The following is a 24,466-nucleotide window of genomic DNA, read 5'->3' as shown; positions in this document are numbered from 1 at the left end:
ACCTCAATTAACAACATAATGTGGGCACCATTTCCACAAGTACATGTAGATTGCTTTTGTTGTTTTTAAAGACTACACAGGGCCTTGTTATTTTTAATCAACTGCCTAGTAGACATCCGATTGTCTCCCCGTCTTTATTATTACTGCCAAGGCTCCGCTGAACTTCTTTGTTGCACAAACATTTTCATACTCTCGTCTATTTCCTTAGGACAAATCACTGGGTCAAAGGATACTGGCTTCCAAACGCATAATCCCCTAAAGTCTTACAGAATGCTATAACCAGATGGCATGACCCCTAATAAAATCAGGGTCATCTTTCAAATCTATGGGTCCTTATCTCAACCAGAGAGGTTTATCACAAGTCACAAGCAAACTTCTGGGTGGTGGTCTCCATTCATATGCATCTCATCTCCCGCAGTTCTTGGGTCCTTTATTACAGAGTAGGGTGTCCCAGTGTGGGGCATGGTATAGGCATGTTATTTTGGTCTGCGTGGGCATCCATCTTCTCTTGTTCTGGTGGATTCCCTGATCTCCCTCTGGCAAACTACTCTGCTCCCATTTTATGCAATACTCTTAAAACTGTCATTGACCATGTGCTGTTTTCCCCTGATGAGGCCAACTTAGACCAACCTGTTGTTATCATTCCTGACAATCTGAATCTTCAGACAAGTGAGGCAACTACTAAAAACAGTTTAGACCTTCACCCTCAGACAATTATTATTCAGAAGACCCTTTCTTACTTGTTCCCGGGGCTCCAGACCTGGTATGTTTTCAAGCCTAGTTCTTTAGTTCTTCCTCCCTTACAGTGAGTTACTCTACAGCCTTCCATATTCTTTCATTTTTATGTGTGTGGTTTTTGATACTGTTATTTTAATGTTTATTTATTTATTTTGAGAGACAGCAAATGCATGCATGAGCAGGGGAGGGGCAGAGACAGAAGGAAAGAGAACCTTAAGTAGGCTCCATGGCCTGCACAGAGCCCGATGTGGGGCTCGATCTCAGGACCCTGGGATCATGACTTGAGCTGAAATCAAGAGTTAGACGCTCAGCTTACTGAGCCACCCAGGCGCCCCTGCTATTGTTATTTTAGAACAAGAGAACCAGGCTTGATTTCAGATACACAAAAACAATCCCAACTGAGGATACAGAGAGGGGAAATAAAAGCACTTGTCTCCTTGAATATTTCCTTGAAAAAATGTTCCCTTATTCAATTCTTGAGGGAAAAACAAAAACTAAAAACCCTTTTTCCTCCCTGAAAGGCCTCTTAACCTACCAATAGCAAACATTCCAAATTACTTAGTATTTTATATAAAACTGCTGGTCACAATCTGTATTTTGGAAAGAACGAAAGGAAAATCTCTTTCCTTTAATGGATTTCACACACAGAGAAATACCTCATCCTTTTGTCCACACGGAGAGGCCCTGTTTTACTGATTTTTTTTTGCTATCACTGGAATTCATGGCAGGACTATCTTCGAATTTGTCTCCAAGTGTATTTTACAAAGCAAATTCGAGGCAAGGGGACAGAGGGATTTCCTCTGCACTCTTGTCAGCAGCCTGGAAGGAACTGGTTCATACTTCTATGCACCAAGGTATCATCAGTCCAGTGGCTCTTGCAGTAGCTTTTCATTTTAATCCCATCATCTTTACAAGGTTACAGGTGCCTTTGGAAATTATGAGTAACCAGAGTGCTCAGAAGTCAACAGGAGGGGAAATGATATTCTACAGAGACTGCCCAGGGTCACTCCCATTAAAGAAGAATATTATTACAGTTTACCATCTCTACTCTTTCCTCTCCAAAAATTTAACAAAGAAGACAGAGTTACTATGCCATCATTAAGATAGTTTGTTGCTTTTCCAGTCCTTTGAACAAGAACAGGAAGGGGCCAATTCTGGCTTTCCCACAGGACAAGGTTCTTGCGGAGCTGTGTATTATTCAATGAAGTGGCTTTTAAATGGTGATTGGAGCTACATTCTTAAGAACTAGGATTAACTGAGATAATATACATGAAAAGGCTTTGTGAAGTGTGAAGGGTTATGTAAGGCAAGGTGTCATTACAGCCTTGCCAGTCAAGCTCACTGAATGCCCTGGAGTCATTGACCTGGTAAGTCAGCTTGGAAGTACCTCTCTTTGAACTTGGGAAAAGGGGCAGACCCAACATGCCCACAGCACCCCCTGGTGGCTCTTCCTCAGAGCAGCAACTTTTAAAACTCCGACCCAACCCCAGCTGTGGGAAATTATCCAAGGGACATACTTACTCCCTTCGCTCTGACTGTCTTTGTTGGAGTTGTAGACCTGGAAAATAAAAATAAACACTTACTTGTATGCATTTTATACCACCCCACAGGTTCAATCAAGAAAATTACAACCTGCCCCTCTCCCTACTTGGATGGAAGGCAATTTGTGGCCCCCTAATATTAATCCCCTCTAAAATTATCTACTGCCTAGTATTTACTTCAGCTGTTCTCAAGGGTGTTTACATCAGAATCACCTGTGGAATTTTACCATAAAAAAACAAAGATCATATTCTTTAATAAAATTGTTTAATGTTTATTCACTTTTGAGAGAGAGAAAGAAAGAGAGAGAAACAGAGCATGAGCAAGGGAGGGGCAGAGAGAAGAGAGACACAGAATCTGACGCAGGCTCCAGGCCCTGAGCTGTCAGCTAGAGTCCGATGCCAGGACCTAATTCAAGAGCAGTGAGATCATGACCTGAGCCAAAGTTGGACAATTAACCAATGGAGCCACCCAGGTGACCCAAAGATCATAGTCTTAAAAGAAAAACAAAACAAGAAAAAAAAAAAAAAAACCTATGTGTGTATATAAATCAAAAAGAAGAAAACTTTTAAATAGTTACAATCATTAAGCATTTACTGTAAACCAAGCCATGTGCTGAGCAATTCACATGAATTATCTCAAATTATCTAAACAACAATTCTGTTGGGTAGGAATTGTTATCACTGTGTTACAGACGGAAAATTGGGAACTGAGAGAGGTTACCTAAGGTCTCACAGCCAGTAAATAGCAAAGTCAGGAAAAAGATACAGTATAAACTGTTAAGTATTAACAGCAGGGAATAGGACCAATCACATTTTATTTGATAGACTTGTTGAGATTTCACTGTTGTTAAGGAGAATATGCGAATTTCACAATATAAAACCCTTAAGTGATTCACCAAAATCATAAAAGGGAAAGTGCTCCAATACAGAAAAAGGAAAACTACTTCAATATAAAACAGACAATATGACATATTGTAAGAGTCTGCAAGTTTCTTCTGGGAAGAGTCAGAAATTAAGTATTACAGGCATTATAGGCGAAGAGACAAAATCAATATTATGTAGGTCCTTGTTCATAAAAGAGAAAACTAATTTCCACAAATTTTTGGTTGACATAATTTTAAATACAGCAAGTTTTTGAAATACAGATACAATATCCCTTGCAGGGATTCAAGGCTCTCTTTTCAGAAATGCTCAGCTCAATACCTCTAGAGGTTTTAAGTAAGTAGTTCTCAGTGGCCATGTGGAATATCTTTTCCAAGGAGTGTAACTTTTTGAAATTATACTGAAATTATATGGGTGAAATTGATCCAATCAGAAGAATGAGGTTTTATTTGTTTATTGGTTTTAATCAGGGACAATAACGTTGGGCTTAATTAGAGGTCAAAGTTAGTATTTCCCATCAAATCAATTGTAAAAGTTCATCTATAAATGCTATGCTTAGTTCATTGCCAATAAAAAAAAAGCAGGTGATGTGCTGGGTTTGGCCTGTAGGGGAGTTTGCCAATCCCTGATATGGTGACATTATTAAGTAAGGTAAATCCTCTGCTTTGGTGGGGAGGGGGATCATAATTTTCCAAATCTTTCTTTGGTGATTATTACTCTGTATATATGAAAAGGCATAAATAAAACTGGTCATCATAAGTATGTATGCATGTACACATGCATGTATGTATGTATCTGTCTGTCTGTCTGTCTTTTCCAAGGGATCGTGATGGCTATTCATGGCTGAGAACCACTTATTTAAGCCATGGAAGTATGTAGCCATTAAGCCATGGAAGTATGTAGCCAAGCACCTCTAAAAAGAGAGCCATGGTCAAGAGCTTTTTAACTTGGCCCCTCAGTTACCTCGTGTGTTTTGGTAAAGCTATCACCCTGTCTGGGCCTCTATGGCCTTTTCTGTAACTTGAAGGAGTTGGCCAAGAAGGCTTTGAATGATCAAACTCTAAATAAGACAAATTACTCCATTATGACTGATTTCCTAAAGAAGACTAAAGAGGCACAGCCAGTATTTGAAAGTCAGGAGAACGAAAATTAAAGAAAAGGGTTTCTGTATTTGAGGCACATTGTGTGGCAAAAGAAAAGGCATCACTTTTTATGCTTAGAAGTTCTAAAGATGAGGGGCGCCTGGGTGGCTCAGTCGCTTAAGTGTCCAACTTCAGTTCAGGTCATGATCTCACTGTTGGGGAGTTCGAGCCCTGCATCGGGCTCTGTGCTGACAGCTCAGAGCCTGGAGCCTGCTTTGAACTGTGCGTCTCTCCCTCTCTCTGTCCTTCTCCTGCTCATTCTCTCTCAAAAATAAAATTTTAAAAAATGTTTAAAAAAAGGTTCTGAAGATTAGGAGCCAAAAGACCGTGATTCTGGTGCACGGCCTTCAGGAAGGAGAAAGAAGAGTGTAACTGGCCATCAGTGCACAGGAGAGGAGGGAGGGAGATGGCGCTGGGGCAGAGAGGTGGCAAGGAAATCCTACAGGATGGTGTCACCTGGGAGTGAAGGGGGTCCCCTCCCAACAGCGAGGACCAGCAATCCATAGGGAATGGTGCTCGCTAACCTTGGAAAGCTCCATGCCAAGAGACTCTATTTCATCAAGTGTTTTTTCCGCCACCCCTGATCAAGTCATTCTGTCCATTACACTTAAACATTCTATCCAAGGAAAACTAGCTCCTGTTCATAAGCAGCAAAATCCAGAAAGAAAAACAAAATGCAAGGCTTTAGCCCTCCTTAATTAGGAGGAGAATTAGCACCAAATTACTTCCCTTCAAGCTTTCCTGGGTCTCAGGAGGCCCTTGCCTGCAACACCCAAGTATTCCCCAAATTGGAGAGGCGTGATCAATGAGCCAAAGGTGCCAGAAACATGTGCCGCCTGATCCTTTGAGGCCAGGCCATTAATCTCTGTCTAGTTTGGTAAATGAGCCAAAGAGAATGAGTTTCGAAATAAAGCTAACAAACCATGCCTGCCAGGAGTGTGCGACTACACGGCCCTCCACGGCAGGCCCCAGCTGGGGGGGGCAGCCTTGCCATCGCACAGGCCAGATGGCAGCACGGTAACAGCACTAAGTGGGAATGGCTTTGTTTAACTTAACAAGTACCACACACATCGCTGAATCCTTTTAACCACCATACAGCTCACATACTTGCACTATTTCCATTTTACAGATGTGAAACCTGAGGCCCAGAGCAGTTCCTGTTTTCTCCAGATTCTCTACAGTTTCTACAGTTCTTTCTCCAAGGACAGAGAGCCAGTGAGAGGCTTACTACTCTAGCTTGCCTCTCAAGGGAGGTTACAATATTTGTTCCCTTTCTAAAGCAGTAGCAAATGCACACAACTATCAAGCAAAATCAGCAGTCTATGGCTCATAAATAGCTCCCAGACTAACATAAAATAAGGGCGTGCAATTCACCCTTTAGAAACAGTCTATTCTAGGGAAATATTTATTATTATTATCATTATCATTATTATTTAAGTATTATTAACATACAGTGTTGCTTTAGTTTCAGGGGAAACCTTTTATAGATCTCACGGTGACCTACTAGTGGAAAACTCAAGCACAGGGGTAAGGACAGATTCCTGAAATAAAAGGTCTCTTCGGCCATGGCTTCTGTCTTACGACTGATTAGCAGAGTTACCTCAGGTTTATAAGCTTTCAAGTAAGCTTCTCAAGAGCCTTTATCTTGAAAGGACAGACAGAACATAACTGTCCTAGATCAACTCACGGGGACATGAGTCACTAAATAGTTCATGAACTACGGCTCGAAGGAAGACTGCATCAGTTAACACAATCTCTTACCATCTCTAAACCACACTCTTGCCACCTGTAAAATGGGGATATTAACATTCTCTACCTCTTAGGGGTACTGTAAAAATTAAATAAGAGATATAAAACATTTAACACAACTCCACGTCCCACTGAGCATTCCATCAAGATGACAGTTCACCACTATCACCATCACCCTGCTCCTTCCTTCCCTTCACACTGCATCCCCCACGGCATAAAAGGCTAAGGATGGGAGTACAGTTTGAGGGATCCAGTGACACTGGGCTCATCAGAATTTTAATTCAAGCAACTGAAACTAATTAAAGGACTAAAGGAAAGGATGAAAACGGTTGATCTAAAGCCAACTTTTAGAGCAACAGGTTCTCAATTTTTAATAGCAGTCAAATATAAAAGTAACCACCTACCACCAATGTGTTGTCCAACCATGTTTTCACCACTAATTATGGGCCATCCATAATACCAAGCAGTTAGATGAATTGCTTTAATTCACCCTGAAGCCTAAGGGGCACTACCACCACCTCTACTTTATAGCATTATGTAGGTTAAGTAACGCTCCAAAGGTTACAAAGCTAACAAGTAGCAGACTCCTCTCTACTAGACTCTGTGCTTAACTACAACCTCATGCAACTTTCCTACTCAGTCCTCCTTCGGAGTGGAAAAAACCTTGGCAATTAACAAAGAACGGGAAAGAAGCTAGGCTGTAATTAAAGTGGCAACAATGCAACCATTATGTAAGAACAAAATTTCCGCCCAATTTAAACATGGCAGTAATTCTACCAACTTCCAATTAATACAAGTATAGCAATAATTGAAAACCACAACCAGCTTGAGACACTTTAGGGTGCCCCCAAAACATCCTTGCCTGAACCTCTGAGCATATACACAGACAACTTGCCAAGGACTGTGTGGTAGGCAGATTTCTCAGCACAGCACCACACCGGAATCCTTGTCGATCTCTATTAACAAGCTCAATTTAGAAACTAAGTGACGCTCCCAAGCAGTTACTATGGTACAGAGTAATGCTACTCTGGTCTATGGAACGCCACTCAGTAACTGACAGGCAATTTTACATCAAGGGGATACATCCTTCCCGTCGTGGTCCACAAGCTGTATTTGAGAACACTTTGAGAAGAACTGTTGGAATCTAAAGCATGGAGAGTAAGCAGTTTCAACAGCTTTCAATTAGAAAGGATGTGTCTCAACAGTATCCAGAGGGGCCAGAGCTCTGGAGCCAGGTAGTGGCTCCCCATCCTCTTCACCTTCGAGGTGAGCCACTCATCAACCCAGCCTGATGCGCTGGAGAAAATGAAGTCAAATGGCCGCGATTGCTCTTCTATTTCTCACCTAGCAACGCTCCCTTTGGCTCATCCTTTCCAATCCTACCAGTATTGCATTTGCTGGCTGAGGGAGGCTCTCCGGAACGTGAAGCCAATAAAAATCCGTCGGATGGCTCTTCCCCATGACTTATTCCCGAGCAAATGCAAAAACCTTGCTCTTGCACCCTGCAGAATTACTTGTAAAGAGGGTTCGGTAACTAGAATACAGCAGGCCACTCAATATGCATTGATTAGGTCAACAGTTTTTGAGGAGAAGGATAAAATAGAGACTTAATTTCTTTTTTTAATCCCCATGTTGGAGTTGATGAGGACAGTGCATCGATGCACTGACCAGATACAAAAGCTAAGCCAGATCTATCATTGCTGAGTGACTGTATCTCATCCTTTCAAATATCTGGCTAATGCTCCAGGAATCTCTACATTACAAAAGAATGAAAATGCACCACTCAGGGCTTATTACAAGGCAATATAAAGCAGATTTTCATTATTTGGCTTAAGGCTATCAAAAGCCCTCACAGAGCCATCTGTTTTCTCTGCTCAATGTTAGCACTACACCCAACAATAAATTGTTGCTAATAGTTTCAGAGGGTATGGTGTCACCAGGAACTTGTGAAATACGAAGGAAGGAGTACCTCCTAGTACTCAGCCTGCCTGCGCCTATGCAACAGAGGCACCTCAGACTCATGGAGTCTCTTGGAAAATGGCCCAGCAAATGATGACCAAATGGCTGTGTTCCTGAAGCCAAGTGGATAGAGAATGTGATGGCCCCCCCGAACCTTTCTGCTTACAAACACACCAGCATGCCAGTGAATACAAATGACTGCTTGCTGTTCAACCTGATTATGACAATGATGCTGGAAAAATAAACTTTCTTTCCCATTCATTCCCTCATGCTTTGTACCTGAGGATATAGCAAGATTATTTCTTGGGCGATTCCTCAGTAAGACTGGGGAAAACAAAGTGCTCTAGACACTGGCTGCTGCTCCTCCCAGCATCCGTGCTCCTGGTGGGTACCACCCTCCTTCTCCTTGGGGAGCCACCGGAACCAAATGATCAATTCTATCATTATCATATTCTTTAAATCTATTCCTCATCCCCATTTCTTTTCCTACTGCCATCGACAGGTTTTGACATCTTGTTAGCACTCTGGCATTGGCCGTCTCCCTGGTCTTGGTGACTCTGTTTCCCTTTTACTCTTATCTGGCATGCACATTGCTACTGCAAGGTAGGTTTCCCTCAACCACAGCTCTGGCTTCAAGACATCACAATACTAGTCTTCAAACACTCTAAGGGCTGCCATGTGGAAGAATGGGAAGACTTACTATTCTGAACCGAGAAGAGTGGCAGGGTGGAGTCCTAGGAAAGCAGTTAAGAGCCCTTCGTGGTCCACCAGAGCAGGGAGACTGGCTCAGTGTCACTGTGACATGTAAGATGAAGCTCGACTTCATCTAGAAGGTGGCCCTGGGTATTCCTGGGCTGCCAAGTGTAGTTTCATCAGAGGTTGAATTATTGTGAGCCTTTCCTTCCACCTGTACAAGCCTTCAATAGATTCCAGGATGGGGGAAGTGGCCCGGGATCAGATGAAGGAGGGTGCCGGCCAGCAAGTGCTACCACCTCGGAGAGTGGTGTCGTACAAGTACTCAAAAATGCGATTGCCCTTTCTGCTACTGCCACACAGAGTTCCTAACTGACTTCATGGCTGCAGACCACCCTATTGCTTTGGCCTCTCACCACTCTGATGGTCTATTCTACATAATTTAATATGTGAGGATACAATTTCTCCTTTTCCATTATTTCTATTCTGCAAAAAAATCCCCAATGACCAGTTCTGACTTACACTTCTACAGGGGTCCACCTGGCATCTAACATGGTGCTGGGCATATGTTTAGGGTCTAAGAAGCCACTCCTGATTGAGGGACAGGAGCTTACAACAAATGAAGAACATTATTCCAGTCTTCCTAGTGGGTTAGAAGTGGATCATAAGGACCTTGATGAGGAAATTGTCTTTAGAGTGATGCTCTCACATTTTGAGGGTCACTGGCCCTGAATGCACTGCCCTTTGAGAAAGCTCCAGTCAAGCTCACATCTTTTTAAGGGAAAGGGTGAAACAGCTCCTCCCAGAGCATCTAGGTGGTCAGTCACACCCAGATCCCCAGTCAAGGGTGGGTCATCTACTTTAGATGGTCCTGGAGAATTAAGCAGGAGTACAATGTTTCTGGAATTATTAACACTGATTGCTAGGAGTACTCCTCCACCTTCACAGCACTGTGATTGGAGTGTTATAGAAACACTGTCGCCATAGTTATAATTCAGGAAGCTTTGTTGTTTGACCTCAAGAAAAACTCAACCTCAAATCAGGATAACACTGACTCTCTAGACCACAATAGACCATCAGAGGGTAGGACCTGCCAAATTCCTTCAAGCTTCTAGAAGGAACTACTGCATTTTGAGTAACAAGCGAGCAACAAGAAGAGGAAACGCTGCAACATTATGCAATTTCCTTGCATTTCATATTCAGAAATCCTGAAAACCCCTAGAAGCAACTTCCCTAGCTTTTAACTCAAGATTGGAGGCACAGCCAATACAAACAAACCTGGATGCAAAAGAGGAAAAATGAAATCTAAGTAATGTCCAAGTAAGGAAAGTATTTCAGGAAAAATTTAAGGGCAGCAGAACACACACGAACACACACACACACACACACACACACACACACTCAAGCTCACTCGATATCAAATGCACAGCATTAAGTAGATGGCATATGTGCTGACACGTATGGAGGATGTGGTCAGATCACAGTGTGTTGAGTCTTCTGTCTTTAACATTTCCGGTCTTCACACGGACCTAACATTAAAAAGTAGGTATGGGGGCGCCTGGGTGGCTTAGTCGGTTAAGCGTCCGACTTTCGCTTAGGTCATGATCTCGCTGTTCATGGGTTCGAGCCCCGCGTCGGGCTCTGTGCTGACTGCCAGCTCAGGGCCTGGAGCCTATTTCAGAGTCTGTATCTCCCTCTCTCTCTGACCCTCTCCTGCTCACGCTGTCTCTCTCTCTCTCTCCTAGAAATAAATAAAAATATTAAAAAAAAAAAAAAGAAGTAGGTATGAACCCATGAGCCCATCAGCACAAAGCTTCAACTTTCCCTTTAGCCAGGTAAAATCTGTCATCTTCAAGAGAGAATGGCTTTCTGTGTTCCTCTGCCCCCTCCCACACCCTCCATGCCTTTGGAAAAAGTGGCACAGCTCCATCACCAGCAGAGGGGACCTGGTTCTTTTGTACTTTGGAAACCGCATGAGAAATTCTTGGGTATAGTACACACGATGCTAAAGTAGGAGCTTGTGACATTCTGCTGCCAGAGCAGGGCCCTGCCCAAGAGAAAGGACCGCCAGACGGTGAGTCACCGCACGAAATTCACTCCTTTCAACTTCCAGTCCCTTCGTCCTTCAGACAATTTCAATCAAGTGGCATTTACACTGATCTAGTTAATCCTGGCAATCCCTCGTTGAGAGGCAGGAGGCAAATCTATCCCAAACAGACACAGGTGACTTCTTTCCTTGACACAGACACCTCTGAGGTCAGAGTACTGCATTTCTAGACAGAGGACTCCAAGCCGAGTTTCCTCGCATATAGCTCCTTCCCAAATCTAGGAAAAACCCTGATGTCAACTCAGCATATGCAGCAAGGGGTTCTGGGAATACTCACTTTGATTTTCTTGTTGTGAGCTGGTGGGGAGGAGAACCCTAGGTCCGTGACATAAGCAATCTCTGTATTTTCCTGTAACACCCAAGGAGCAGAAGGGGGTTTGCAAACTGAAAGGGTAGATTCTAGAATCCTTTTTGGTTCTGGAAAGGGTAAAAGTTAATAGACTGGGCCTTTTCTTATCTCCACACAGTGTCCAAGGGAAGAGGTTTATCAAGATTCTACAGGCTTTCCTGCACAATGACTAGAGTAAAGGGTAAGGATGGGACCACCGGAGCCCTTAGAAATGATGCTTTGTGTTTTGGTTACCCACAGGGTTCACTCATTCGTCTTTAGGCAAGTGTACCCTGCTCTCCTTCTAAGAGTCCACATCTCTCCCTCACGGGGGCAGAGGTCATGCCACTTCTGACTCGGGGGGTAGACAGACAGTATGACATAGGCCAGGTCAGGCAGAACAGCATATTCATGCTCTACTCTCAACACTGACTTTGAAAACTTTTTTTTTCTTTTATTTTAGAGAGAGCACATGTGCAAGCAGGAGAAAGAGGTGGATGGAGGCAGAAGGGTGAAGGGGAAGGAGAGGGGAGGGGAGAGAGAGGATCTTAAGCAGGCTCCACACTCAGCACAGAGCCCAAATGGGGCTTGATCCCATGACTCTGGGATCATGATCTGAGACAAAATCAAGAGCTGGACGCTGAACCGACTGAGCCACCCAGGCACCCCAATCCAACTTCCTCTTTTGATAAATTGTTGTAGACATCAGCACTTCTCATCTAAGCTCTTGAGTACCCTTATCATTTACTAAAGTTCAGTATCAGTTTATCAGCCTTTTTAAAGGAAAAGCTCTGCACAATGAAATGCACAAGTCTTAAGTGAGTTGTGATGATTTCATATATTCATGTATCTTAGAAATCCTCAGTGAAGGCAGAAAGTTTATCATCACCTCGGGCAGCTCCCTCCAGCCTTTTGCAGTTTTACCTCTAACCACCCCCCAACACACACACACACACACACACACACACACACACACACGTCTGTGCACACGCCCAGTAACTGTTTTGTTGTGCTGTGTGCCCACCATTAGTGCTGCCTGTCCTTCAACACCATACAAATGGCGTCATACTGTATCATATTGTATATATTCTTTATGGCTTCTTATTTCTTCAATGTGAAATTTGGGGGATTTATCCATGTTGTGGCACGAATCAATACTTCTGGTCCTGTTTACGGCTGAGTATTATTTTATCATTTGACTCTACCACTGTTTATTGATTCTCCTGTTCATGGACACTCAGGGTGTTCCCTGTCCCTGGCTATCATAAATTAAGACACTCCAAATGTTTTCCTATAAGTCTTTTTGAGGACATAGGCTTTCATTTCTCTTGTGTAAACAACCAGGAATGGAACTGCTCGGTTATGGGGCCTGGATTTTTTTGTTATTCAGCAAGACACTGCCAATCTCTTTTCCAACGTGATTGTTTTACACTGCCACCAATTGTACCTGAGCTTGGTGCTTGTTCCACATCCTCACCAGCACATGGTGCTGCCAGTCTTAATTTTAGCCATTCTGGTGGGAATATAGGAATATCTCACTGTGGTTTTAATTTGCACTTCCCTGATGACTAATGACGTTGATGAGCTTTCCATGAGCTTACTAGACATTCTTAATCTTCTGTGAGGCTTCTCTTCAATTCTTATACCCACCTTTTTATGATTGAGTTTTATGGACTCTATACATTCTGGATTTAAGTCCTGTGTCAGATCTATGTTTTACAAGTATTTTCTCCCATTCTCTGGCTTGCCAATCGACTTTCTCAATGGTACCTTTTCATAAGCACAGGTTTTTAGAGTTAAATTTAAAGTCAAAGTTTTCTTTTCTTTTTTGTAGAGGTATTGCTCTCTCTATCCAATTAGGAAACCTCTGCTAATACCAGACAAAGACAACAAAGATTGTGCACTACGTCTTCTTTTGGAAACCTCATAGTTACAGATTTTATGTTTAAAGTTTATGATCCATCTTGAATTAATTCCCCTCGTTCCCCTAGTCTGTAAACATAATTTATAGGTGCTTCTGAGTCACAGCTCAGATATGAAACTCAATGGTTTAATATACAAATTCAGTAATGAGTAGCACTAATGACCTCACCCCCTAAAAAGCTGTCACACAGTCAATCCCTACAACACCTGGGGGTCCTCATACTATTAACAAAATCACTATCTGCTCCCTACCCACTCAGCTCACAGGACAAGGGGTAAGTAAATGAGCTCTACAAAAATGTCCGTCTGTCTGTCTGTCTGTCTAACTAACTATCTGATCAAGCCTAACTTTCAGGGCACATGGCTAACCACATGGCTGCCTATACACTTTAGTCTCAAGAGGCAAGGAGCCCTGGGAGCTGACGAGAGTGTGGTCTTGAATAGCCACTGACTTCCTCTGTCATCTTGATTAAGACTCTCCCTCTCTCTGGATCTTAATTTCCTAATCCATCAAAAGAGAGGCCTGAAACAATTTAATTTTTTTTTTTAATTCCAGACTTAAAAATTCCATTGCCTAACTTTTTAAATATCCCACCATCAAAAATGAGTCCTTTCAGCCCTGAGGGGCTCAAGTCAAGACTCTATTCACTTTACCAGTTTCACACTACCACGGGAGGGTCGCACCTTTTATCTTAATAGCAACCTACTAAACTGGAATTTGCTGACAACTCGTTAAGAATGAGGTCTTGTAGGGGTGCCTGGGTGGCTCAGTGGTTAAGCACCTGATTTTGGCTCAGGTCACGATCTCATGGTTCATGAGTCTGAGTCCTGCATTGGGGTCTGGACTGACAGCTCAAAGCCTTGAGCCTGCTTTGGATTCTGTATCTCCCTCTCTCTGCCCCTCCCCCACTCGTGTGTGTGCACACATTTGCTCGCACGCGCGCTCTCTCTCTCTCTCTCAAAAATTAACAAACATTTAAAAAAAAAAAAAAAGAATGAGTTCTTGTAAATTGAGAACAAGGAGTAAGGACAGAGGGAAAAGGAAGCCCGGTGAGAAGGCTGCTGAGCAACAACCAGCTCAGCTTACTGAACAATGTAGTTGAAAGCTGACTGGGAAGAAAGGGGTTGTTACGAGTAGTGGCATCACAAGCACAAAGTGCCCGACCCCAGCTTCCCTTCCTTCTACTGTAGAGAGCTAAAGCATGCTCGACACAAAGCCACCATGCTCGACACAAAGCCACCAAGCTCAATTAAAAGCACAGCCAGAAGCCAAAGGCAACTGGGAGAACTAAGTCCACATGGGCCCCGTCTCCAGAGTAGAGGACAGGAGAGATTAGGACATGCCTCACTTCTGACCTGAACTGGAGAGCACGGCAGGGAAACACAGAACAACGCCACTTATGGGACCTTTCCTGCAGCACTTGATAGAAGTAACCTGCGTCCTCTAAATGTTCACCTCTCCTGAACCCTACCCGGCTATGCTCCATGGGCAACAATTCTGCAGGCTCCTCTATCCTGTGCTTATCTTTTTTAACATGGAAAAAAAGTATTTACATATAAATATTACATATCAATATAAAATAACCATAAATTCAAAATAATTCTAAATAGACTATAATAAAACACACATACATATATACACACATATAGTCAATTCTTATTATTCACTCTGGTTTTTTTCTTTCAAGTCACCATCAACAATGAATTAGTCAATATGGGACTATGGGAAATACGGAGTTAGGTTCCGACGAGCTTCGGGTCCCAACATTTTCATCAACTGATCAACACATAACCTTGTTTGATGTGTGTCTCTGTTTAAAGACACCTTATCTAATATATATGTTGTTGATTCAGTACCACTCAAATCCTGACCAACAGCACTATACCTGATGCCCAGTGGAAGTTCATCTAACAGGTGTCTTCTCTATAATACCTATCACAGCCTTCTTGTGCTTAGGAACACTAGCCAGAACTTTAGCACTAGGCCTGGGGACCATTTTAAACAGTGACATCACCAACAAAAATGTCCAAAAACACAAAATAAGCGGTAGGACAGAGCAAAAAGGACACTTACTTACAATCTGACGGCTGAACCATGATGGCAGAGTATATCGCCTTGTTCAACCTCAGCTGGAAACATCCATTCGGCAACTAAAATGTTTCTCTGCACTGTGCACATCGCCAAGACTGTGAAAGCACTCGAAGTATTGATTTGGGGATATAAATTAATGTTCACAAGTAGGTGGATTCACAAATATGGAATCTGTGAATAATAAGCATCAACTGTGTGTATGTATGTACACAGTCAAACACATGCCAATGAAAAATTATGACTATACATAAGAATTAAAAAAAATGATTTCGCAGTCACCCAGGGACTCGTGATGCAGATATAGCACATTTTGGCAGCTTTCTAAATGTTTCCAATTGAGATCTCTAAGGAACAAAATAAATATCATAGTCCCTAGCTCCATCTCTGTCCCTTTCTTCTCCCTCAACAAAGATGGTATACACCATTCCTATGCCTATTTGAATACTTCAACATGTATACACGTCTCTAAACAGCATATTGTTTTTATATTTTTAAAATGTACATAAATGGCATGATGCCATGTTTGTATCTAGCTTGCTTTTTCATTTACTATTAGGTTCTTGGGATTTATCCACATTGATACATGCAGATCAAATTTATTCCTTTTATCCAATGTAAAGCATTCCATTAAATGAATAAGCCATTGCATATCCATTTCTGAACAGATGAACAATACAGGTCATTGCCAATGTTTCACTATCATAAGCCACGCTACAGCGTACCACCTTTTCACCAGTCTCCTTTTGTACATGTGTGTGAATTCCCTGAGGCAGAGTTAGCCAACTACAGCCCGCAGGCCATATCCAATCTACCCTGAGTTTCTTAAGCAAAGATTTTCTGAAAACAGTAATGCTTAACTATTAACATATTGTCCATGGCTGCTTTGTGCTACAACAACTGAGTGGTTACTATGACCACTGCAAGATATGTGCATGTTCAACTTTACTAGGTTGTGGGGAGATTTACCAATTGCCACTCGACCCACGGTACATATGGAAAATTCCATGACTTACATTGAAAACTCCCAAAGTTCCTTCCCTGGCTCTCTTAACATACTTTCCCTTCCTACGAACAACACTGAGAAATTTCACCCATTCCCACGCCTTCAACAAATGCTTCTCTGCAAATGGCACCCCACTTCTAAACACAGAACCCCAACCTCGCTCTGGCTTTCTGAGTAGCTCACTTCCATTTCTAACTACTTGCTGGTCATCTCCACCTGGGAATTTCCCTGAACCTTAAATCCAGCATCTATTCCTCTTCACACCACCAAGAAGGGTTTCTGAGACCATGGGAGGGGGCAACACCTTCAAGCTGTGAACCAGCAGCTAAATTGGAACTTCTCTGTAGTTGGCTGACATAAGGCCGTTTAATAGGGGGGGAAATTACACAATCCTGTTTTCACATAGCAACCCTGTCCTTTCTAGTTGCGACATCTCTCTGTGCCTCAATGTCCCCATCTATAAAATGGGGATCATTCCACCCAAACTGAAGGATGAAATTTCACCAGCATTAAAGCAGCTGGCACAGTGCCTGACACACAGTAAAGGCTCAGTATACAGTAGTTAATAATCACTCTATTAGTTAATGGCAAGACTCTTCAATCAGTAATGTGGACCCAAAATATTTAGGTCTTGTCTTTTTACTCTCAAAGCTAATCAGGTGAGAGTAATTGCATTTTGCTTTCTAAATCATGATCACATCCATTCCTTCCCATTCAGTCCCAAGACTCCTGTACGGGAGCTTAGCACCTCTTGCCTGGAATGCCTTTGAACTGGTTTAACTACTGCCCTCCCCGCTATCAACACATCCTTCAGACCACAGCTCTGAAATCACTTCTGCTCCAAAGCTGTTAAGGTCACATCATCACAAACGGCAAAATGTCCCAATTTCTATGTGAGTCCTCTGAAGCTGCCCCCAACATTTCCTAACTTGCTTTCCCCTTTCTCTGCCCAACCTTCATGTCCTAGCCCAATACAAATAGCATTTCCTACACTTGCCCCAGGCTTTCCCAAGATCCCTCATCCCCACATTTCTTGCCATGAGAGCACTTCCATCCAGCTTGGCCTATGCATATCCCTCAAAACCCTCAAAGCCCTACTCATAGGGGCCGCCTCTATGAGGCTGTCTCCAACTGCCTCGGTCTAAAATCATCTCTTCTACTTTAAAGCACCGTGTTTATACCTCACATTCATCATTTCCACTGTGAAATAATACCAAGGTGACAGATTTAGCCCCGTAGACAGCAGAGGGCCTTCAGCATAGCTGGCATTCAATATACACTTGATGAATGATGTGATGAACCAAAGACATTTAAGTGCTGTCAGTGTGCATGCTAGGCTCAGTTTACATTAACTCAGTAAGTTCCAATCCTTATGCCTAAAGAAATTATGTAATTAAAAATGAATTAAGGACTTAGAGAACCCTTCAAATCTGGGAAGAGTTAACTGCCATCTGTCTATGAGCACTGTAAGTATTATGTTGCACATTTAGAGTTGTTCTCAGACCAAAAGTTTCAGCAGTCAGCATTAGGGCAAGACACAGGGCCCTAACTTCCTCACTCCCAGAAGTGTAGCAGGCATTTAAAAAAAATTTTTTTGAGGGGCACCTGGGTGGCTCAGTCAGGTTAAGTGTCTGACTTCGGCTCAGGTCATAATCACAGGGTTCGTGGGTTTCAGTCCCACATCGGGCTCTATGCTGACAGCTCAGAGCCTGGAGCCTGCTTCTGATTCTGTGTCTCCCTCTCTCTCTGACCCTCCCACACTCACACTGTCTCTCTCTCTCTCTCTCAGAAATAAGTAAAACATTAAAAAAATTAAAAAAAAATTTTTTTAATCTGTCAAAGCATGACAGCTCATGCAGTTTCTTCTATAGAAGCTAACTCTTATATTCTCCATGTGCTTAAAAATCTGCTATGCTTCTTCAACCATCTTAAAGCATTTCAAATCAGCTTGGAAAGAATATTGCTAAGGTAACAATAATCATTCAGAGGGAAAGAAAATCGAGGTAGATCTCCACCTTACACTGTTTTGATGCCCAAACAAATCTGAGGTAAGTGTTTAATCTCAGAATGCAGATGCCTCTAGCAAAGATAAAATGCATAAGGTAGTTCACAGCCCTAATACATAGAGTTCTTACAATCCATAAAAGAAAGGTAAATACATCAATAGAAAAACAAACGGAAAAAGGATAAATTATTTGTAAAAGGAGGACAAGTATCCAATAAACATAAGGAATATTCAATTTCATCAGTAAACAGAAATATAAATTACAATGGATATTTTTCACCTTTTGAAAAAAGGAGAAGGGCATTTGTGGGGATGAGCACTGGGTGTTATATGGAAACCAACTTGACAATAAACTATTAAAAAAAAAAAAAAAGAATGGCAACAGTATCGATGTAGGGTCAGGGAAATAGACACTACCAAATAGGACTTACGGAAGTATAAATTGACACCATCTTCATAGCCAGCAAGCTTTAACACCAGATCCAGGGGCGCCTGGGTGGCTCAGTCTGTTGAGCATCTTACTCTTGATTTCAGTTCAGGTTATGATCTCAGAGTTCATGGGATTGAGCCCCACATCAGGCTCCATGTTGACCGCACAGAGCCTGCTTCGGATTCTCTCTCTCTCCCTCTCCCCACTCCCTTCTCTTCCCCTCCCCTTTTAGTGCTCACTTGCTCTCTCAAACTAAAAAAATAAACTTAAAAAAAAAAAAAAAAACAGATCTGTATGTTCAGCAAGCATGTCATTTCTCTGACTTTATTTTAAGCCAAGACTCACAGAGAGCAGTCCACAGAGGAATCTCAGTGCCCATATAAACCTCTCTGGTATCTTATGTAAAGGGTTATATATTTATACATTTTTCTGAAGGGAGTACACCCAATTTTGTAAAGCGAAGGAATAGTTCTAAGTCACCCACGAACTAATGAGTTGTGGAATAACATTTAGAAAAAAAGGTGTGACAGATACTGCCAGTTATCTATAAAATGTCCACTCCTCTCTTCTCCATTAGAAAGAGACCCCAATGATGTAGAAACATATTTTGTCTAGCTGAAAACACTAGACTCCTCTGGGGTATGAATGTTACTCAGGTCTACCCAGTAAGACAGAAGACCACGGATGTGGGGGATTTCTGGGAAAACTGTGTTCTTCTGGCACAAGCCCATCACTCTTCTCGGTTCCTTCCTTCTCCCTGCCAGGAAGCACAGCAACCCTCTTACAATCATGAGGTGACAGGAAGACAAAGCCTATACCCTACAGATGGAGTAAGAGAAAGATGAAAGGAATATGGGTCCCTCAAGGGTTCACAGAACCAGCCAATCTACCCCAAACTGATATCTTAGAGCTCACTGCCTCAACAGCCCCCATGAATCTACTGTTTGTTGGATTTTCAGTTGTTAAAACTCATGGCTAAACTGACACATAGGAGAAAAATACGATAAATCCTGAAAATCCTACTTGTGTTGTAATATATGAACAGTGATCTTTTTGTTTGTATGTGAGTATATATACATATACATGTGGAAAAAAGGTTGAAAATGCAAACATCAAAAATTAGCCACTACTCCAAGTTGAATGATAATCACTTTTATCATTATGCTTTCAGTTATTTCCCACAGCTGATCAATTCTAAATCAACATCTCTGAGTCTAATCTGCCACGGAGTAGCAAGGAAGGACCAGCCTCAGATATCAAGGACATATACAGTCTTCTCCATTTCAGATGAACTTGAGGAGCCGACAGTGATGTGATCTATTCCCAGCTCACCCAACCTGCCAACAAGGTGCAGAACCATTAGAGTGGGTGCTAGAGTGAGATCGGTGCTTGGTAAGCTAGGGGTGGGCAGGGGAGGGCTGCTCTGGAGAGAGGCAATGACTGTCCCAAGCAGCTCTCAGGTCACCTGGACAAAATAATCATCAGTTCTTGATACAAGGCCTATACATGGTGCCTCAGGTTCTCAGGCAGCTTGGACAGCTGTTTCTGGATCACATCAATGCAATATCAATGCAGACCAGAGACAGTCTCCCTATAAACCTGCTAAGGGCAACCCAGACAGGATGTCCCAGGGCTTCCCTGCAGTTTCTGATCTATCTTCTTCCAAACAACGGTACACACAATCTAAGCCTGTGATTCAGAGCCAGTTAACTTTAGCCACACTGTGTCCTTTGAAAACCTTGCGAGAAGAAAGGCATATGACAAAAGGGTAAGGTTGGACACTAAGAACACAGAATATCAAGGCTGGAATTGGCAGGCACTGGTGATGAGATCCTTTCTTTCCTCTTCAGATTCCTTCCTTCCCCTCCCTCACTCCATGGGGCTTCGGAGCTGTTGAACGTTGTTACTCCTGTCTTCCAGGCCACTTTTTCTCATTCAGTCAAGGCTAAAGAGCAGTGATAGCCCCCTTCCTGCCACAACCACCCTCTTCCACATCCTGACCCAGAGGGAAGCCAGCAGCCATGTTCAGGGGATCACAGCTCTGACTTTGCTCTACTGTTCTGATTCACATAGCTGAACGAAATGATTGTTCTCATTAAAAATGAGCCCATGTTTTACTGCCAGTGCAGGCATTCCCAAGTGCTCCAACGCCGAGTTTGCCTGGGCCAGCAGCCAGCCATCTGGATCGCTCCAACAACTTATGTAACTTGCTGTGTATCCACCTTTGGCTTGGGGGATGGGGGGTGGTGTAAAGCAGGAAATGGACCTAGATCAAGCTGTCAATCCAACAGGTCTGCACAGCCTGCTAAACATTTGGTCACAGGACTCTTTTAGCCTTCGAAAGCAACCTAAGGTGGACTGGATCCACAGGCTAGCTTACACACAGCAAGAGCAAAAAGGAGCATGAGGTCAAATGGATTGAAAAAAAGACTTCTGAGGGTGCTAATACAGTGAAACCTCCAAGAGTCCCTTTTCCATGTCAACAGGCTACAGAGTAAAATGCAGGCAGATGTATAACTACAACAGACAATAAGAAAATGTGAACCTTTCACTTACTTGGTAATTTAAAAGAAGGGTTGGGAGAAGGGGCTGAATTAGCTATGAACCAGGGTGGGGGTGTGGTGGCAGCATGAGTCAGTGAAGTAGCTTCCCCCCCATGAGGGACAAGGGCATCTCTAGTTTGATTTTGACCAGTACCTCTGGAGAAGTCAAAGTTCTCTTGGGTTATGACTCTGTAGAAATACCCAAACACTCTATAAAAAGTAGGTGTTTGGGGCACCTGACTGACTAAAGTAGTGGAGCTTGTGACTTCTGATCTCAGGGTTGTAAGTTCAAGCTCCACACTGGATGTTGAAATTACTTGAAAACAATTTTTTTTAAAAAAGTAGGTGTTTAATAAATGCACATTATCTACCTTACTGAAAATGGAAGGAAAATAAAAACATTTGGCCAGAGATGGAATGAGAAGTTCAGGAGCTGAATCATCCAATGAATCAGGGCGATGGCCCAAGGACCCACACAGTGAGTAGCTGGGACAGCCCAGTGCATGAATGGGCAGTGGGAGAATTAAGAGTTTGGACAGACAAATGGAGTGGGAGAAAAGGAGTTGGTGAACTACGGGGTGCTAAAAGGGACTCAATGCTCACTTATAACACTCCATACTCCATAAGGAGTCTCTCCTTCCTCCTCATCACCACTACCACACCAGCATAGTTCATTTGTAATATTTACTGAGCACTTACTAATGCATTAGGCAATGTGCTGTAAGTGACACCTCTCTCATTTAACCTCCAATGATATCAGTGAAAAAGGTACAGTTGTTAACCACATTTTAGAATGAGAAAATAGACTTAAAAACTTAAATATCTAGCTAGGAAATATTGAGGCTGGGACTGGAATTCATGGAGTCAGACATATACACCCATGCCTTTTATCACGAACCAGATGGTACAGTCTCCACATGCAGGCTGTCTGCAGTTTTCTCCTCACGATGACTCCTGACATTCCTATCCTTTATTGAGAGATCAAGCTTGCCTGACAAAATGGCCAAAAGATGGCATATACACTTACCAAAACAAAATATCCAAATGGTCTCCACATCATAACTCATCAAGCAAATGAAAATGCACACCAAGTGAGAACCTAAAAATCACCATTCACACACGACAATGGCCACAGTTGAAAATAAGGACAATTCTGGGCACCTGGGTGGTTCAATCAATTAAGCAACTGACTCTTGGTTTCGGCTCAGGTCATGATCTCACCGTACGTGAGCTCAAGCGCTGCACTGGGCTCTGCACTGACAGTGTGAGCCTGCTTGGGATTCTCTCTCTCTCTCTCTCTCTCTCTCTCTCTCTTTATGCCCTACCCATACTTGCTCTGTCTCTCTAAATAAATAAATAAACTTAAAAAAATATGGACAATTCCAAGTAGAGATGAGGATGTGGAACAATTACAACCTTCATACATTAATGGTAGGAATGGAAATTGGTACATTTCCAAGAGTATTTGACACTATCTATCAAGATAAACATATGTCTACCCTATGATCCATCAAACTCACTCCTAGGGATATACTCAAGAAAAATGGGTGCTTATGGCCAAAGACATGTAGGAGAATATTCCTAGAGGCTTTATTCATCATAGTTCAAATTTAAAAACATGCAAGCATGGAGCATCTCACAGATCTTAGATTGAAGGGGAAAAGCCATGAAAAAAAGAGCACATCCCTATGATTCCATTTTAATGGAATCATACTTAAAGTTGAACAAAAGGAAAACTACTTGGTGGTGATATAAGTCAGAATAGTGATTAGCTGGACGGTGGGGAAGGGAAGGAGGTGTATGATGGAGTGCACTTGAGAGTTTTCTAGGAAACAGTCTCTATCTTCATCTTGATGGTTCTATGTTTATAAATTTGGCTTCAAAGTGAAATAGAGCATGATCTACCCAGGTGATGTTCTCCTCCAGGAAACTTTACTCTCCAGTGCCTAGCTGCTCGAAAGAGGTTTACAGTTCGCAAAGTACTGTCTATACTTCCTACCCTCTCCCTCCCCTCCTAAGTGCCTGTGCCAGTGACTGAGAAGAGTTAACTTGATATGGGATTATCTCTTAGGACTGAGCTTTCAGTGCAGCACTTCGCCTTCATTTTCACACAAATACCCTCCTTGCCCTAGATATGAACAATGCAGCCTGAACACAGTTCAGAGACTCTGCCCCTGAACAGCTCTCTTCCCTTTGATTAGGTACAGACAAAAATTTAAAAAATTTTTAAAGCTGTCAGTCTGCCCTTACTGTTTCCTTCTGCAGGGCTCAATAAGGGAGCCCATCAGTGGTGTACCTGACCAGCAAGAAATACATCCATATTGGTGAATTCCTACGTGAAAGCATGGAGTCCAAAGGAATACACCCCATACCCTCTGGATGCACCATAGTTCCCTGCAGGAAATAATCTGCTTTCTGAGCAGACTTGTTCCAGCTAGAGCCACAAATGGAGTTGAGGTGGAGCAAACCTCATGCACCAGCTGGGACCTCAGAACTTTAGGAGACCTGAGAGAAGAGGGGAGGAGATGAGGAACAATATCCAGTTGAATTTGCCACGGTAACTTTTATTCAGAAGGAAGGAGAGAAAGCGTAAAGAAAATTTTCTTTTTTTATAAATCCCAATCTTCTTTAAACTGAAAATAATGTTACTTTTATCAAAATAATGTTATTTTATGAAAAAAGTTATTATGATACCTAACAAACTTAGTGATGATTTCTTAATATCTTCAGACCATCCACACTGAAATTGGTTTGTTCAAATGAAGGTCCAACCTAGGTGCACACATTAGATTTGATTAGGTGTCTGAAGTCACTTTTGTTCTCAACAATCTCCCCTCCCTTTTCCTTTACCCTAGATTGTGTTACCAGCGGACTTCAATCTGCAATGCTTTTATTTTCTTTAAAAAAAAAAAAAAAGAAATGTGGTAAAGGGTTGACAAAGCTGATTGGTAAAACAAAGTTGGCCCTTATACCACATACATTATGCCTCTTTGTATCCCCCTTTTTAAATGTTCATTTATTTTTTAATGTTCATTTATTTATTTTTAAGAGAGAGAGAACACACGAGCCAAGAGGTATGGAGAGAGAATCCTGAGCAGCCTCACAACTCAGCATGGAGCCCAGTGCATGATGTGAACTGAAATCAAGAGTCACACAGGTGTCCCAAATTCCCTTCTTGATCTAAAGCTCCAGTAAGAAGATTAAAATGACATTTACTGTGTATTTACTATGTCGAAAGTATTGTGCCAGGTGATTTTGGTGGATTATCTCACTTAACTGTACATCCCAAGAACTCTAAGGTCACTGTTAAAATTACCCCACTTAACCGATA

At 42.4% G+C, this 24,466-nt stretch overlaps 1 protein-coding gene across 5 annotated transcripts in view; it reads right to left on the bottom strand.

The window, feature by feature from the left end:
* The window catches only part of ARHGAP26 (Rho GTPase activating protein 26), a 423,871-nt gene that overhangs the window by 198,636 nt on the left and 200,769 nt on the right, over window positions 1-24,466 (bottom strand). For all 5 annotated transcript variants that reach the window (XM_077768849.1, XM_077768850.1, XM_077768851.1 and 2 more), the window contains exon 12: window positions 2,260-2,296. In XM_077768849.1, coding sequence (XP_077624975.1) covers window positions 2,260-2,296 — 37 coding nt within the window. The remainder of the gene's footprint in view (window positions 1-2,259; window positions 2,297-24,466) is intronic.

Source organism: Crocuta crocuta, unplaced genomic scaffold (genome assembly GCF_008692635.1).
Source record: "Crocuta crocuta isolate KB4526 unplaced genomic scaffold, BGI_CrCroc_1.0 scaffold64, whole genome shotgun sequence".
In the NCBI taxonomy this organism is placed as follows: Eukaryota; Metazoa; Chordata; class Mammalia; order Carnivora; family Hyaenidae; genus Crocuta; species Crocuta crocuta.
This window is presented reverse-complemented; position numbering and strand designations above follow the sequence as displayed.